The 14,616-nt window shown below is 41.7% G+C and overlaps 1 protein-coding gene across 1 annotated transcript in view; it reads right to left on the bottom strand.

The window, feature by feature from the left end:
• Nucleotides 1-9,085: 9,085 nt before the first annotated feature.
• LOC128735089 (uncharacterized) overlaps nt 9,086-14,616 on the bottom strand; it is a 94,483-nt gene continuing 88,952 nt past the window's right edge. Inside the window, exon 3 of the mRNA XM_053829574.1 lies at nt 9,086-9,762. Within this exon, the coding sequence (XP_053685549.1) occupies nt 9,205-9,762 (558 nt within the window). The 3' untranslated portion in view covers nt 9,086-9,204. The remainder of the gene's footprint in view (nt 9,763-14,616) is intronic.

Here is a 14,616-nt window from a genome sequence, read left to right on the forward strand (position 1 = left end):
GGAACACTTACTCTGCAATTGTGGAGCACTAATAGGACGCAGACTGCAGTATCGCAAAAAGGATTTTCAAAAGGGCGTCGCCCTTAAGAGACAGGTAGTTACTACATTCAGCAAAGTTGCTCATTACAGTACATTCTACAATGTCTTTGAACAAAAATTTTTTTTCGGTGCATTTGAAAAAACAAACTTTTGTATCACCCTAGTAAGTGGATCTACCGTCACACAAATAGTGTGATAATATGCGCTGTATTTCATTAATAAACTTTTTCAAAGATCCCACCCTTGAAAAATTACGCATTTGTGTGTAAAAAGACTTGCTGTATTCCGTTTTCTTCCGAATGTTTGTACGACAGACTGTTACAGTACAGGACAATTGCGGGGCTCGTACTACGATCCTTGTGACTAACAGTCTTTCCTAGCCGGTATTCGAATCTGCGACCACTGGGTTGTTAGACCAATGTCGTTCGTCGAGTATGCCTCCTAGTTACATGCTGCCTATATTTTTATTATGTATTTTCCAACACACTTCCTCCCGTAGTACTAGTATTAAAATGCACAGTCCATCCCTCCTTTTTCGCTTTATGAGTCCGATTACTGTTCGGCTACTGCACACTATAATACACCATAAAAGCAAAAACATATGAAATCTGAGCAGAAAAGCAGATAATTTTGACAAATCAAAAGCGTGTGTAAAATAGGGTAAAAACGTGACAAAATCGGGTTACCACTATATACATTTTCGAAAATCACTGGCGTATTTTAATCGTCTTTATCCATTTTACAACTTTGTAAACAAAAACTAAAGTTTTGGCATTCATTTTCCCCCTAGAAATCCAACGGTTCAAATCTTTGTCTTGTGGTAGATATTTATTAAATGGAGAGAGTTACCTGGAAGGAGCGTCAAACATAGCTCTGGCTCTCTCAAGCTCCCACCTGGCGCCTCCACGCAGATCTAAGTCAAATGATGATGGTCGATGGCCTTACCCGAAAATGCTTCATGTATTTACTGAAGCAGTTAAGCTAGGAGGTGCGAACTAGAGCGCCCGTTCTCCAGGTGAGGGGCGGCTCACACAGCGTCTATCTCGGAACGGGCGGCTGAATATGAAATGCTGTATCCTGCAAGCTATACCTAAGATGGTAGACCCTTCAGCGGGATGTGGGTATAGCGACCCCGGTGAGGTAGTATACCGAAAACTCAATTACCACGAATAACGAAGAAAGAAATTCAGGACGGAACAATCGGTATAGGACACGGTAAAAGACAAGGAAACGATTAAGGGATAACGATTAGAAAGTTGGTACCTGGAATGTTCGAACTCTTCATGAACCGGTACGGGCTGGCTTGCTTGCTCGAGAGCTGCATCAACTCGGAGTGGAGATCGCTGCTATTCAGGAAGTTCGGTGGTTAAATTCCGGAGAAAGAGAGTTCCGTGCAGTAGACCCTATTGCAGGAATCCGGTGGAGGTCCGTAGATGACCGTATATGTGTGTTGAGGATTAAGAGCAAATTCTTCAACTATAGCCTAATCAACTTATACGCACCGACAAATGATAAATCCGATGATGCTAAGGACGAGTTTTACGACAGGCTTAAGAGGACCTATGGAAAGTGCCCAAAACACGACGTGAAAATCATCATCGGAGATGCAAACGCGCAGATCGGGAGGGAGGAATTCTTCCGTCCAGTTATTGGAAGACATTTCCTTCATCTGTCGATCAATAATAATGGTCTAAAGCTCATAAATTTTGCCGCGGCCATAGGAATGGCCTTCTGTAGCACCTACTTTCCACGTTTGAATATTCGGAAACACACCTGGAGGCATCCAAATGGAGACTCTAGCTCTCAGATCGATCTTGTCTTGATTGACGGTCGACGCTTTTCGGATGTTATCGATGTACGGTCTTTTCGGGGACCAAATATCGACTCTGACCACTACCTCGTAGTGAGTAAGATTCGCGCAAGGCTGTCGAACACGGCGAAAGCTCGCACTGAGAGGACGCTACGTTTCAACATCCAGCGGTTAACGGCAGCCGGCGTAGCAGTGGAGTACGCCAGGAAGCTTGACCAGCGAATCGCAGAACAGCAGGTAGAAGGAAAAGATATAAATGGGCTGTGGAGAAGCATCCATGGTTCCATCGTAACAGCTACGAGAGAGGTGGTAGGCACGACGCGTGGAAGACAGCGTAACAGCTGGCTTGATGCTGAATGCCAGAGAGTGACAGATGAAAAGAACCAGGCCAGGTGTCGCATGCCCACTGCGGCAACGCGTCAAAACAGAAAGAGGCACAGAGAGACTAGAGCTGCGGAAAAAAGCATCCATCGTCTAAAGAAACACGAGTACGAGGAGCACGTGCTCGCCGGCGCAGAGGAGCGATACGCCAGCAATGACACACGGAGTTTCTATAAAACGGTGAGATGCAGGAATTTTGTCATGTCTGTGATGTGCAATGATAGTGCTGGCAACCTGCTTACCGACAAAACGGCGGTAGCAGCCAGGAACACTTTCAGACACTGTTGAATGGAGAGGTAAATGCGGAGATCAGCAAGGACAGGATAGGAATTGTAAGCGATGGTCACGCGATGGAGCTACCAACACAGGAGGAGGTTAAAAAGGCAATCAATGAGCTAAAAACGGTTTGGCTGCTGGGAAGGACGGTATCCCGGATGAACTTCTAAAAGCGGTGCGCGATCGGCTGTACGAAGCAATACACCGGATCATTGTCAGGATCTGGGAGAAAAAACAAATGCCGGAGGAGTGGTTAGATGGCCTCATTTGCCCAATTTTCTAAAAGGGACATCGACTGGAGTGTAAAAACTATCGAGGAATTACATTGCTCAATTCTGCCTACAAGGTACTTTCCCGTATCCTGTTCTGCACACTGAGACCGTTAGCGGAGTCCTTCGTCGGCGAGTACCAAGCTGGTTTTCGTGAGGGTCGCTCCACGACGCATCAGATGTTTACCCTGCGTCAGTTGCTAGACAAGTTCTGGGAGTACAACTTGCACACACACCATCTGTTTGTGGACTTTAAAGCGGCGTACGATTCAGTTAAACGATATGAGCTGTGGCAGATAATGCTTGAACATGGTTTTCCGACGAAACTAGTTACGCTGATTCGTGCGACGCTGGACGGATCCAAATCATGCGTTAGGATAGCGGGTGAGACCTCAGCTGGATTCGTGACGTAGGATGGACTGAAGCAAGGGGATGCACTCTCTAACCTGCTATTCAACATTGCCTTGAAAGATGCATTACGAAGGGCAAACGTGGAAAGGAATGGAACTATCATCACGAAATCTCACATGCTTCTTGGTTTTGCGGATGACGTCGATATCAACGGAATGAACCGTAGAACAGTGGAAGAGGCCTTCAGGCCCTTTAAAAGGAAAGCGGCGAGATTGGGACTCACCATTAACACCGCCAAAACGAAGTACCATGTACATGGTTGCTGGTAGGGAACGTGGGAGCCCAAGTGGTGTTAATGCCGAGGTGGAGTTAGATGGGGAACAATATGAAGTAGTGGAGAAATTTATATACCTTGGTACACTCGTGATATGTGATAACGATGTAAGCCGCGAAGTGAAACGACGAGTTGCAGCCGTGAATCGGGCTTTCTACGGATTACGTAGCCAGCTGAACTCCCGTAGTTTGCAAATTCGCACAAAATTGGCGCTCTACAGAACACTAATCCTTCCGGTGACCCTTTACGGAAACGAATCATGGACGCTAAAGGAAGCTGATCGGCGAGTGCTTGGGGTTTTTGAGCGTAAAATTCAGCGATCTATACTTGGTGGCAAAATGAAAAGTGGTGTGTGGCGCAGACGCATAAATCACGAGCTGTACTGCCCATAAATGGAAGACAGTCACATCTGCAAAAACGTGCAACTACGAAAAACGCTGTTGAAGCCACGACAATTTTTCTTTAATATTGAATCGATTTTGGAAACAAATCGTCCAAGTCGTCATAAAATCACTTGAATGTACATAACAAGTACAAGTAAGTGACCTAAAATTTGTTCTAAAACTTGGAAAGCTGCCGAAGTTACTGATATGCGTTTATTTGTGCTTGAATAAAGCCCCAAACACAATGCATACGGATTTTGCTACGTTGCGGCAATTTGGCAGTTTTTCCATGGGTTTTCTGTCAAATTTCTGCAACGTAGTAAAATCCGTATGCATTGTGTCTGGGCCTTAAGCAAGAATAAACGCATAACAGTCACAGGCATAGCATGCCTTGATCCTTGCGTTGTCGGTGACTCGGTAGTATTATCAAGACCACGTGTCGTTTTTGCTTTGATAATTCACGTGCTCGTTCAATTCAATTGTTCAAAATGTCCTTTTAGACTTAAATCTCTTCCTGGCCTTTTCTTCTTTTTATTCTAATTTGTTATCTTGAGTTTATAGTGAGGTCGCATGATGGGGTTTGTTTGACTCAGAAGCTGGTCGCTTTCCTGTGTATCCGGAACACTCCCAGAACGTGTCCGAGTATGACCAATGTGATCCTGTGCACTATATGTGACAACAAATGAACTATTTCAAACTAGTTTTGCAATTTCGAGTACCGACTTAGAGATGTCACATGTTGTATTTTAGTTAAATTCAGAAACTGATCCCCGTAGAGGTATCTGGAACATTCACGGATATGTTTAGATGTGGCCAATGACGTCACCTCCAACACTTTATACGACTACCAATAGTCTAGATTTGCAAATCAGTGTATTTATAGGTGTCACATGATGGGTTTGTTGTGATTCAAGGTGCTTCTATGTTCAAGTCCCATATATTCCGGAACTTGTTCCCACTGTAACTTCGGAATCGCACATCCGATCCAAATTCTCCTCAATAGTGTTCTTCTAGACCATAAAATATTCCGTTTGGTAGTTGCTGCAGTCGAATCGGTCCAGGCATTTCCAAAAAACAGATGCTTATTGTAATATTTTTACTACTGTGACTGTTATGCGTTTATTTGTAATATGGGACTGACATAGTTTGATATTTTTTTCAACATCTTGGGAACAAACATAACTTTTTTGTTTGAAATTTTGAAAGAACAGTTAATTTAAAGATGATTTCCAGGTTTATCTCAAAAGTGGTGACAAGTCAGATGGGACTGTTATGCATTTATGGGCAGTGCACCAAGCATACAAATATAGTATAGATATAGTGAAGGTAGTGCAATGTGGCAGGCTGCGGTGGGCTGGACACGTGGCCAGAATGCCCGATGAAAGAGTAGCCAAAACTATTTTCAGCAGAGAACCAGGAAGAGACCGTAGACTCCGAGGCAGACCCCCCACCCGGTGGGTGTGAGCTGTCGAAGACGATGCACGTTCAGCTGGTGTTCGTGGGGATTGGAGAACGGCAGCCCAGGGCCGACGGTACTGGAGGACCATAGTTCACTCAGCGCAGGATCGGTAACGGACCGTTGCCACTAAAGTAAGTGAGGTAGATTCTTTTAAAGTGTGACAAATACTAATTTCCTACGCACCGTCGATTAATTGATTTTAAGGCAGCGTATGATAATACAAACCGTGGAGAGCAAAAGAAACCAATGGAGCCTTTTGTGGTAAGCAGGCTTGTTATTTCCTCACTCATTGTGCAAAAAGTGCAACTTTTTTTGTTCAACACAATGAGCAGAACTGCTTTCAGAAATGAGAAGTAAATCCACACAATGAGAAACAGATTAAACACAATGAGAAAAACTGACGTGCAGAAAAATTTCTTAATGCGCGCTAAATGAGCAACTTTCGGTTTTGCTCCCGGTCCTCTCGGTAGCTACAGCAGTAAACGTGGAAACAAAACAACCGGTGCGCGTACAGCAACTATAGACTCAGAGGCGTCAAGACAATCAAAAGTCGTTATATTTTGAATCTTAGCGGAGAATTGCCTTTGTTTATAATGGGACTTTCCTGTTGGTACGCGTCAAGAAGCAAATGTATGGGAATTCAAATGTTGCCATATCTAAATAACATTTTTCGCACTGTTGCCGTTGTGACATGCCTAACCATATGATGCAGTTGCGTTCACGGGCAGCCAAACTCAACTGAATATACTAAATGTAAGAATCATGATTCAACTGCATTAATGGATTAATATTTTTCTGACGGCAATGACCGCTACTGACAATCGTCGTTTTTTCTTAACGCACTACCCATGTTAAAACTACCCGTAGTTGTCATACGTCAGCGCATCGCATCAACGTATTCAAAGTGTATTAACATTCTCCTCAATGAGTAGCACAGTGTGCGGTTGCTTATACAACTGCGTTCAGCAAGAAAGAGCACAGTTAAAATGAAACGGAGCAGAATAAATCGCGTTGAAGACTGAGCACAGTTTGAATTTTTCTCTTCTCTTTTTTTCTTCTGAGGAGGTGCCATCCCTGGTGGTAAGCAAACAATGCTGGTTTAGGTCATGATGGATAATGTCCAGTCCAGTCAATTTATGTGCCTCGCGGACGGCGAGAACATTGTCGCAAGGACGTTGCAGGCGGTTGCTGAGTAGTATACGAAACTAAAACCTTAACTAGAGAAGGTTGAATTGGTAATGAATACATCAAAAATCAAGTGTCTGTTAGCATTATGTATACATTATGTATACACTTCCATAATGAAAAAATATCAAAAAGTACTTACCACTTGAGCTATTAAACTTAACCAAATACCTAGGGTCAGGTGGTGCAAGACGGGTCACCTAAGGAAAGTACCCGATGCGTTTTTCTACGCATTCAATTTTAACCCACTTATCATTTATTTAGATGGAGTCACTAATAACCTCTTCCGAAAAAATCAACAAGTCCGATTTTTCGAGGATCATATATTTTATGTGAATACATTTGAAAGATATGTCATTTTAAGCTCTCAAAAAGTACGGGGCAAGATGGGTCAAAATGCGGGGCAAAATAGGTCACCTAACAAAATGCGAATTTTTTTATCGAAAACCTTTATGAATTCTTTACAGAAACAAAAGCTATTCATTGCTGTTGCAGAAAAACGACTTATATATTTCAAAATTGGCAGACAAAAATAAACAAAACTAAATAAAATAAAAATTATATCAGACATAAAGTGAAATGTTGAAAAACTAACTTTTTGCCGGATTAACTGTTTTGTGGGTAAAATATACGCCGGGCCAGCTAACAATAGTCATTTACAACAATAAAGAAACTTAAAAATACAGATATATGGACAAACCAAGGGTGCCACACAAGATTTTTTCAATGTGACCCATCTTGCCCCTGTTGAGCTGGTAGAACAATATACATGTTTATTTAAAACTTTTGTAGTATATAACAAATATTGTTATCCTATGTGGTTTTACAAATGATAAGAGCACACAGAAAACATATTGCTATTTTTTATGCTGACGAAATATTGGATCTGCTTCGGTTTGTATCGTTTCATGTATCGCGTAAGAAATACAGCGATTTTTCATTCAAATTTTTCTATTGAAAACGGGTAAAAGATAAGTTACGAATTATTAAGATTACTTATGAAGAACGTTACTTTAGGTACTATATGAAAAAATCGTTGGCCTGGATTAAGCTGAAACTTTCATGTTAATGTAACTGACCTATCTTGCCCCGTGACCTGTCTTGCCCCACCTTACCCTAATATTTATAGTGAGATTTTAAAATCACAATTGTGCCTAAAGTTCCATTCATGTAAAATGAACTGATTTATTTCAGCGATGTCAGAATTTGCACAATAAACGGTAAACAATTGATAGAATGATTTTTTTCTTGCAAGAAAAAAATGCGATCAAATTTATGTCAGAGAAACTTCATTGTTGTTTTTACAATTGACCAAGCGTCAGGGTTGCTGGTATTATATAACTTAAACTCTAAATCAGTTCACAATTACATTTGCCGCCAGCTGAGCATATTGCAAGTCAAAAATGTGATGAACTGGAGCCAACTGATACATGCGGACGACATGTTCGTTCAACAGGTGTTTTCAGTGGAAAACGGAGGGGCGACAGAAATGATTTGTTACTCTGCAGCATACCAACCGAGGCATGGTTTTCTTCTATTCAGTGCCCAGTCTTATTAACCCTGGCCGAAACTGCATGTTGATTGAGAACCACGATGGAATGTCGCTTTTATTGGACTGGTATGTGGACCATCGTAGGAACAGCATGAAATGAAGGGGGTGATAATCAACTGTAATAGTTTATGATTGATCAGTTCAATTTACATATTTACGATAATATTGAATAAGGTGAAAAAGTCGCTCTGTCGTCTATATTGTTGTTGCTTGGTGGACATTCAACGAACAAAAGCTGCAGCTACGAAATGCCACAGCACAGCATCGCAGAGCGAAGTCCAACAGAAAAGCATAATGCATAATAATAACGTTGGAAAGCCAATGGCGGTATCATCATTAAGAGAAGTGGAGACACGAAATATTCGAGTATTACTCTTTATGCACGCGGTGCCACCGAACCGTTGCAATGCGAGCTCAGATGCAAAACTGGCAATATCGAGAAATGCACTTGCACATTCCGAATATTACCGGGTTTACCGTCTCGCTTACTCTTACGGCCCTTAAATGACCAAAATTTTGGTCCACTACTCGCTAATGCCGAAAGTGAGAGCAGGAGATGTGGCTGTGCGCAAAGTGAAAGCATTGGCACATTAGCAATTAAAACGATGCTTGGGATTTCAGTCGCAAAGTGACAATCAATATGAAATAAAATGTCGATTACCGTCCATCACCTTGCATTAATAATGCGAATAAATTGAAAAGCAGGCGGCTGCTGTACGGACTCCTGGCCCCGAGCCGGTGCGGCAGAGATGGACAACTTTTTAGTTTAATCGAAAAAGATCATCCGAATCATATGCTGATTGGAAACCCCCAAAAAAAAGATGGTCAGCTATTTATCGATGTATTCGACAGAGACGGATTGTGGGTTGTTAATGCAATATTCTAATATTTCGCTTTGATTTTCGATTATCCTTGCACTGTTAATAACTGTTTTGAGCAACTGATGTGGTGGTTTGTTCCAGTTTTCGTCTGGATCAACTAGGGCCCTGGTAGTTCACTCTTCCAGCAGCCAAAAATGAAAGCAAAAATGATTAGAATCCCTGATTACAACGCTATTTACTACATAAATTGCGATAATTACTTAACAGCTAACGAGAATGTTTCAATCACAAGCAATTACACGGGAATAAGGCACAAAAAGTATCAATCAATCAAAATCGTCAACTCACTGAGCTTCAGCTTCGTCCTCCAGTTCGGCACTTCTGCGGGTTTTTTTGTTCGTGTCCTGTCCGCATTTTTCATCTGCTTTCATCCCTTCGTAGTACAGCGAAACAATAGAGTGCTTCCGACAGAAGGCCCACCACCAGCGGAACCCGGGCTTGCCGCCGAACTTGAACCGGTCCGCTTTGCCGCGGTAGGCCTCGAAGCGGGCGAGAAATTCGAGGATACTTTTCAGCGATTTTTTGGTGCGTTTGTTGTACGGTGAATTGGTGGTGTCACAGCAGAACTCCAGAACGGCGGCTTCCTCGGCCGGACTGAGCGCCAAATCCTGCAGCACTGCCATGCGGTGCGCCTTGCCGAGAATGTTATCGTACAGCGTTCCCTTGGGGATGTTGTACTGGGCCGAGGCCTGGGTGAATCGCAACCGCTGGGTCACCACGGCGGCGATCGCCTCCTGCAGTTGGTTCCAGTTCCAGGCGGGAGCTTTCTGCTTGCTGCTGCTGCGAGATTCGGTTGCACTGGTGCTGGAAGATTTCCACTCCTGGGGGGTGTTGATGGATGTCTAGGGAATAGGAGAAAAAAAGAGTGATATGAAACAACACATTTTAATGAGGTACTTCGTGACAGAAATAATTTAAATTAAACCTGTTTTGGTTTTAATAGAATCTGCAAATAGAGAGAGAGAAGCAAAACTTTTTTTTCTCACAAATACGTACGATGACATATCATATGTTTATTTTACAACAGACGTTTAACTAACAAATTGATGGAGGCGCTACATATTTTGATTTCATCAATCTTGGGCAACTAGAACCAATACTTTTAGCTTTACAGCGATTCATTAAATAACAAATATTATGTAATATGTTTCGTAATCGATATTCTGTTTTAAATTTGATTGCAAAACAGGCGAAAAAAGTAATAAATTATTACCCAAAAGTAGCTTAATGTACCAAAACTAGAATAATCCATGATTCTGCATGGTGATAGTTGAGCATAGGACGCAAAGAAAGCCCAACCTTCCGCTTCAACGGACATATCCAGCTTCGAAACCACCAACTCATCACGTGCTAACCAGCGCCCGTTCAAGTACCAACGTTGAAAGGCCTCTCTGAGGAGGCATCCGACCAGGGGCATTCTCTATCCTGCTATTCATCCCACGCTGCCCGCCTCACGTAGGTAGATACCTACAGTAAAATGCCGCTACCAGTCAGCCAAAGGCGACAGCATTGACAATAAATATCACCATCGCCGGCCGCTTCTCGATACCGGCCGACCGGCCAAACCCATGCGGTGGCATGCGATCTCGATAGCAGCAGCGCCATTACACAAGGCGTCGTCGTTCGTAGCTGGACCACGCAAGTTATCGTCGGTCCGGCCAGCCGGCCGGCCTATCGGAAAACAATTTTTAATTGAAAGAAAATAGAGTTTTTGATTAATTTTTCAAAATGATTGAATAGTTTTGCCACTGCCTGCAACCGAAACGGATATGCGTTGAGCGATTGGGTGGTAACGGACGGAAGAGGCGTTCTATTCGCGCAGCCCTACTTGAATGTGACAGAAGGGGGGTGGGGGAGGTGGGTGTTTGGTACCGTTGTCGACGAATCGTAGTGGGGTAATGGAAAAGGAGAAGACAGAAACGAGTAACGTTGGATTGATCTTCTCGGATGAAAGAATAGTTCCGAGCAGGAGCTGCATCTGCATCTGACCCCGGAACCGTATTGTATTGCATACAAAACAAGTTGCACTTTATTTGCACAGCATGCGATGATGTGGTTACGGATGGAGGCGATTGTATTCGGTGGAAAATATGTGTTTCCGATCATGACAAACAACCGTTCCATTATATGGTTGCAAAGAGAAAAAGGTGAAATGCCTACCGGACTATTCATTTCGGTACTTGTGAGTAAGATGTTTATCGTTAGTAAACCTTTTCAAATTTCTGCTGGTTTTGTATTTTTTTCTCTGTTATATAAGTAAACAAAACGTTAAAAAGTTTGTGATTGCAGTTGCTAGAACCAAACTAGCTTCAAACACAAAACGTTTTTGCTTCACTTGTATCGAAGAATATTTAAATGACAGTCCAATTTGAAGCTGGTTTGTCCGTGGTGCTCGGCTAAAAATCTACAAATCAACCTTTTTGATACGTTTTGAAAGACTCTTTTACAGTCTGCAGCAGCTAGTGTCAAACATAATAAGACCCATGTTGCATTATCATTCGTACAATTGAATGAAGGATGAGTAAGGCACCGAGGAACGCACTTCTCGACGACATCTGACCGATTTTTTCTCCGCACGGACATTACTACTGTGTCCAAAATATGTCCTGGTAGCGTATAACTTTAAAAATTTCCCTGGCAAGAAACATCATTGTTTGTAATGCAAAATTCAGTATGAGGCAAAGGACGCGGAGCTGCCTAAGAATAAACCCATGCTTAAGTTAGTTGACATGGAATTACCTATTTCTATTTATCAAGACACACCTAAATCAATTATCAAGCGGACTCTTCGAACTGTTTAGAAAACTCCATTGAAAATTTTCCGATTTTCTCGGACAGTGATTATTTAAAAAAAACAAACCTCAGCGTTGGCGGTGTCGTCGTCATTCATCATTGAACAAACATTTTTTTAAAAAAATAAAAAAAGGAATTCTCAGTAATCCTCCAAAATTTTTTGAAAATTTAATAAAATTTATTTCAAGGTATTTTCAAATTTGTTAAATACTGAAGTCGCTTTTTACGCGGTTTTTTACGCGAATTTCGGAATTTACGCGGTTTTTTTTACGCGAATTTCGGAATTTACGCGGTTTTAACGCGATTTTCAGGATTTACGCGGTTTTTTACGCGATCTTCGGAATTTACTCGGTTTTTTTACACGATTTTCGGAATTTACGCGGATGTGCTCAAAATGTCTATTTTATCGCGTAGCACAGTGGTCCAAACAGCGAAATACGTGATCGTTTGATATAGCGCCGAAACGTGAAGTTTTTCGCATATAGTGCCTTTAGGAACATTTCTTGGTCTAGCAAGCCCCTTCTTGTGAGAGAAATCTTTGGGTGATTAATTCCCTTAAAAGTGAGATAAGAAATTTATTTTCTCGTACATTCGAGATACAGGTTTGGTACTTTCGGCAAAGTTGTAGTAAATATCAATGCAAACAACTTTTCCAATACACTATACTTGTATCGCTTCATGGAAATTATCTATGAAGCGTTATTCGTGGACAAACCCTTTAAAACAGTTTTTAAACCCTGAGTTATTCTGGTCAACTTTTACGTGTTCATAGTGTTCTAGAAAGTTGTTTATCTTGCTAAAATCAACGTTGTTGTAGAACATTAACATACGTGATTTTCTGCAGTTTCGGAGACATTGAGCATTTTTGATGAAAAATAGTACTACCTTGAGCTTAAATATTTCCCATGGTGGCAAATGGTGGCAGATCAAACAACTCGTACTTAAAAGTACAACAAAAAGATATGTTGCTTATTTTATTTTATGTTTGAGTAAAGTTAATTGTTAACGGCTTGTCAATTCGTGTTTTCTAATTAAATAGACTAAAAAGTCATTCCGAGAAAATTCAGTCTTCTGTGACTGTTGTTGAAATTCGGCCATTTGGATTTCGGCCATTCGCGATTCGACCATTTGTGTTTCGGCCATTTGGTACCAGCCCATTATGAGTGGGATCTTTGGAAAAGACACCAATCGAAGATATTGAACAAAATAGAGTTAAGTTAGTTATTTGGAAGCTTTTCTGTTATTAATTGCGTCAAATAATTTTCAGTCTACATTCATTTTCGACTCGAAAATAGGCGAAAAAATTGCTGGCAACTCAACTTGTTAGAAAGAGATTGTCAACATAAACAAAATGGCGTTTATTGCATCCGAAGTACATTTGAATTGTTCGGTAAACATGACTGTGAAAGATTTTTAAAACAACTATAACTTTTGAGGATACAAACAGATACAGTCAATTGACACTTGATTTTAAAGGTTTTTTGTTGTACTTTTAAGTAGGAGTTGTTTGGTCTGCCACCACTTACCACCTTGGGAAATATTTAAGCTCAAAGTAGTACTCTTTTTCATCAAAAATGCTCAAAATCTGCGAAACTGCAGAAAATCATTTATAATAATGTTCTATAAAAACGTTGATTTTAGCAAGATAAACAACTTTCTAGAACACTATGAACACGTAAAAGTTGACCAGAATAACTCAGGGTTTAAAAACTGTTTTAAAGGGTTTGTCCACGAATAACGCTTCATAGATGATTTTCATGAAGCGATACAAGTATAGTGTATTGGAACAAGTTGTTTGCATTGATATTTACTACAACTTTGCCGAAAGTACCAAACCTGTATCTCGAATGTACGAGAAAATAAATTTCTTATCTCACTTTTAAGGGAATTAATCACCCAAAGATTTCTCTCACAAGAAGGGGCTTGTTATACCAAGAAATGTTCCTAAAGACAATATATGCGAAAAACTTCACGTTTTGGCGCAATATCACACGATCACGTATTTCGCTGATTGGACCAGTGTGCGTAGTGGTGAAATCCACAAAGTTTTTTTTACGCGAATTTTGGAATTTACGCGATTTTTCTACGCGAATTTCAGAACTTACGCGGTTTTTTACGCGATTTTCGAAATTTACGCGGTTTTTTTACACGAATTTCGGAATTTACTCGGTTTTGATTTACGCGGGACGTATCCTTCGCGTAAAAAGCGACGTGAGTGTACTATTATACTATAATAGATGTTCAGAGATTCTCTCTCTCTCTCTCTCTCTCTCTCTCTCTCTCTCTCTCTCTCTCTCCTCTCTCTCTCTCTCTCTCTCTCTCTCCCTCTCTATCTCTCTCTCTCTCTCTCTCTATGTGTGTGTTTTTTACGTGAGGAAACGCTCAATGCCAGGCACACTAATGATGTATTGCTACATCACGTGGCACAGTGTGGGATACTAACCCACTAAAAACCTCACGGGCGTCTGACCTTAATCCCCCCGGAACTACCGTTAAGCATTACTTCAGGGGGAGGATATGTCTGTACATCCCGCTCCGGAGATGACGACCGTCATAACGTTCACTCCTTCACATTCACCCACGCAGGGTTCTGCCATTCTCGATGCTACTACATGCTCCTTCACCGTCCACTTTCCTTGCAGCTGTCGAGACGTGTACCGATCCAGAGATGGCAACCGTCATGACTTCCATCTCCTCACGGCCACCCTCGCAGGCTTTCTTGTTGGGCTCAGCACTGCTCCATCGAGTATGCCACTGCACTTCCATTTCACCTGTCGAGAGGCGAACCGATCCAGGGATAGCTCTCACGACCGCCCGTAGTGTTTCTGTCCAAGCTTGGTTTTCTCCGTCACGCTCGTCACTCCACCGATGCGTCTGTCAAGATTGTCTGCTAATCGGGATTG

This window comes from Sabethes cyaneus, chromosome 2 (genome assembly GCF_943734655.1).
Source record: "Sabethes cyaneus chromosome 2, idSabCyanKW18_F2, whole genome shotgun sequence".
In the NCBI taxonomy this organism is placed as follows: Eukaryota; Metazoa; Arthropoda; class Insecta; order Diptera; family Culicidae; genus Sabethes; species Sabethes cyaneus.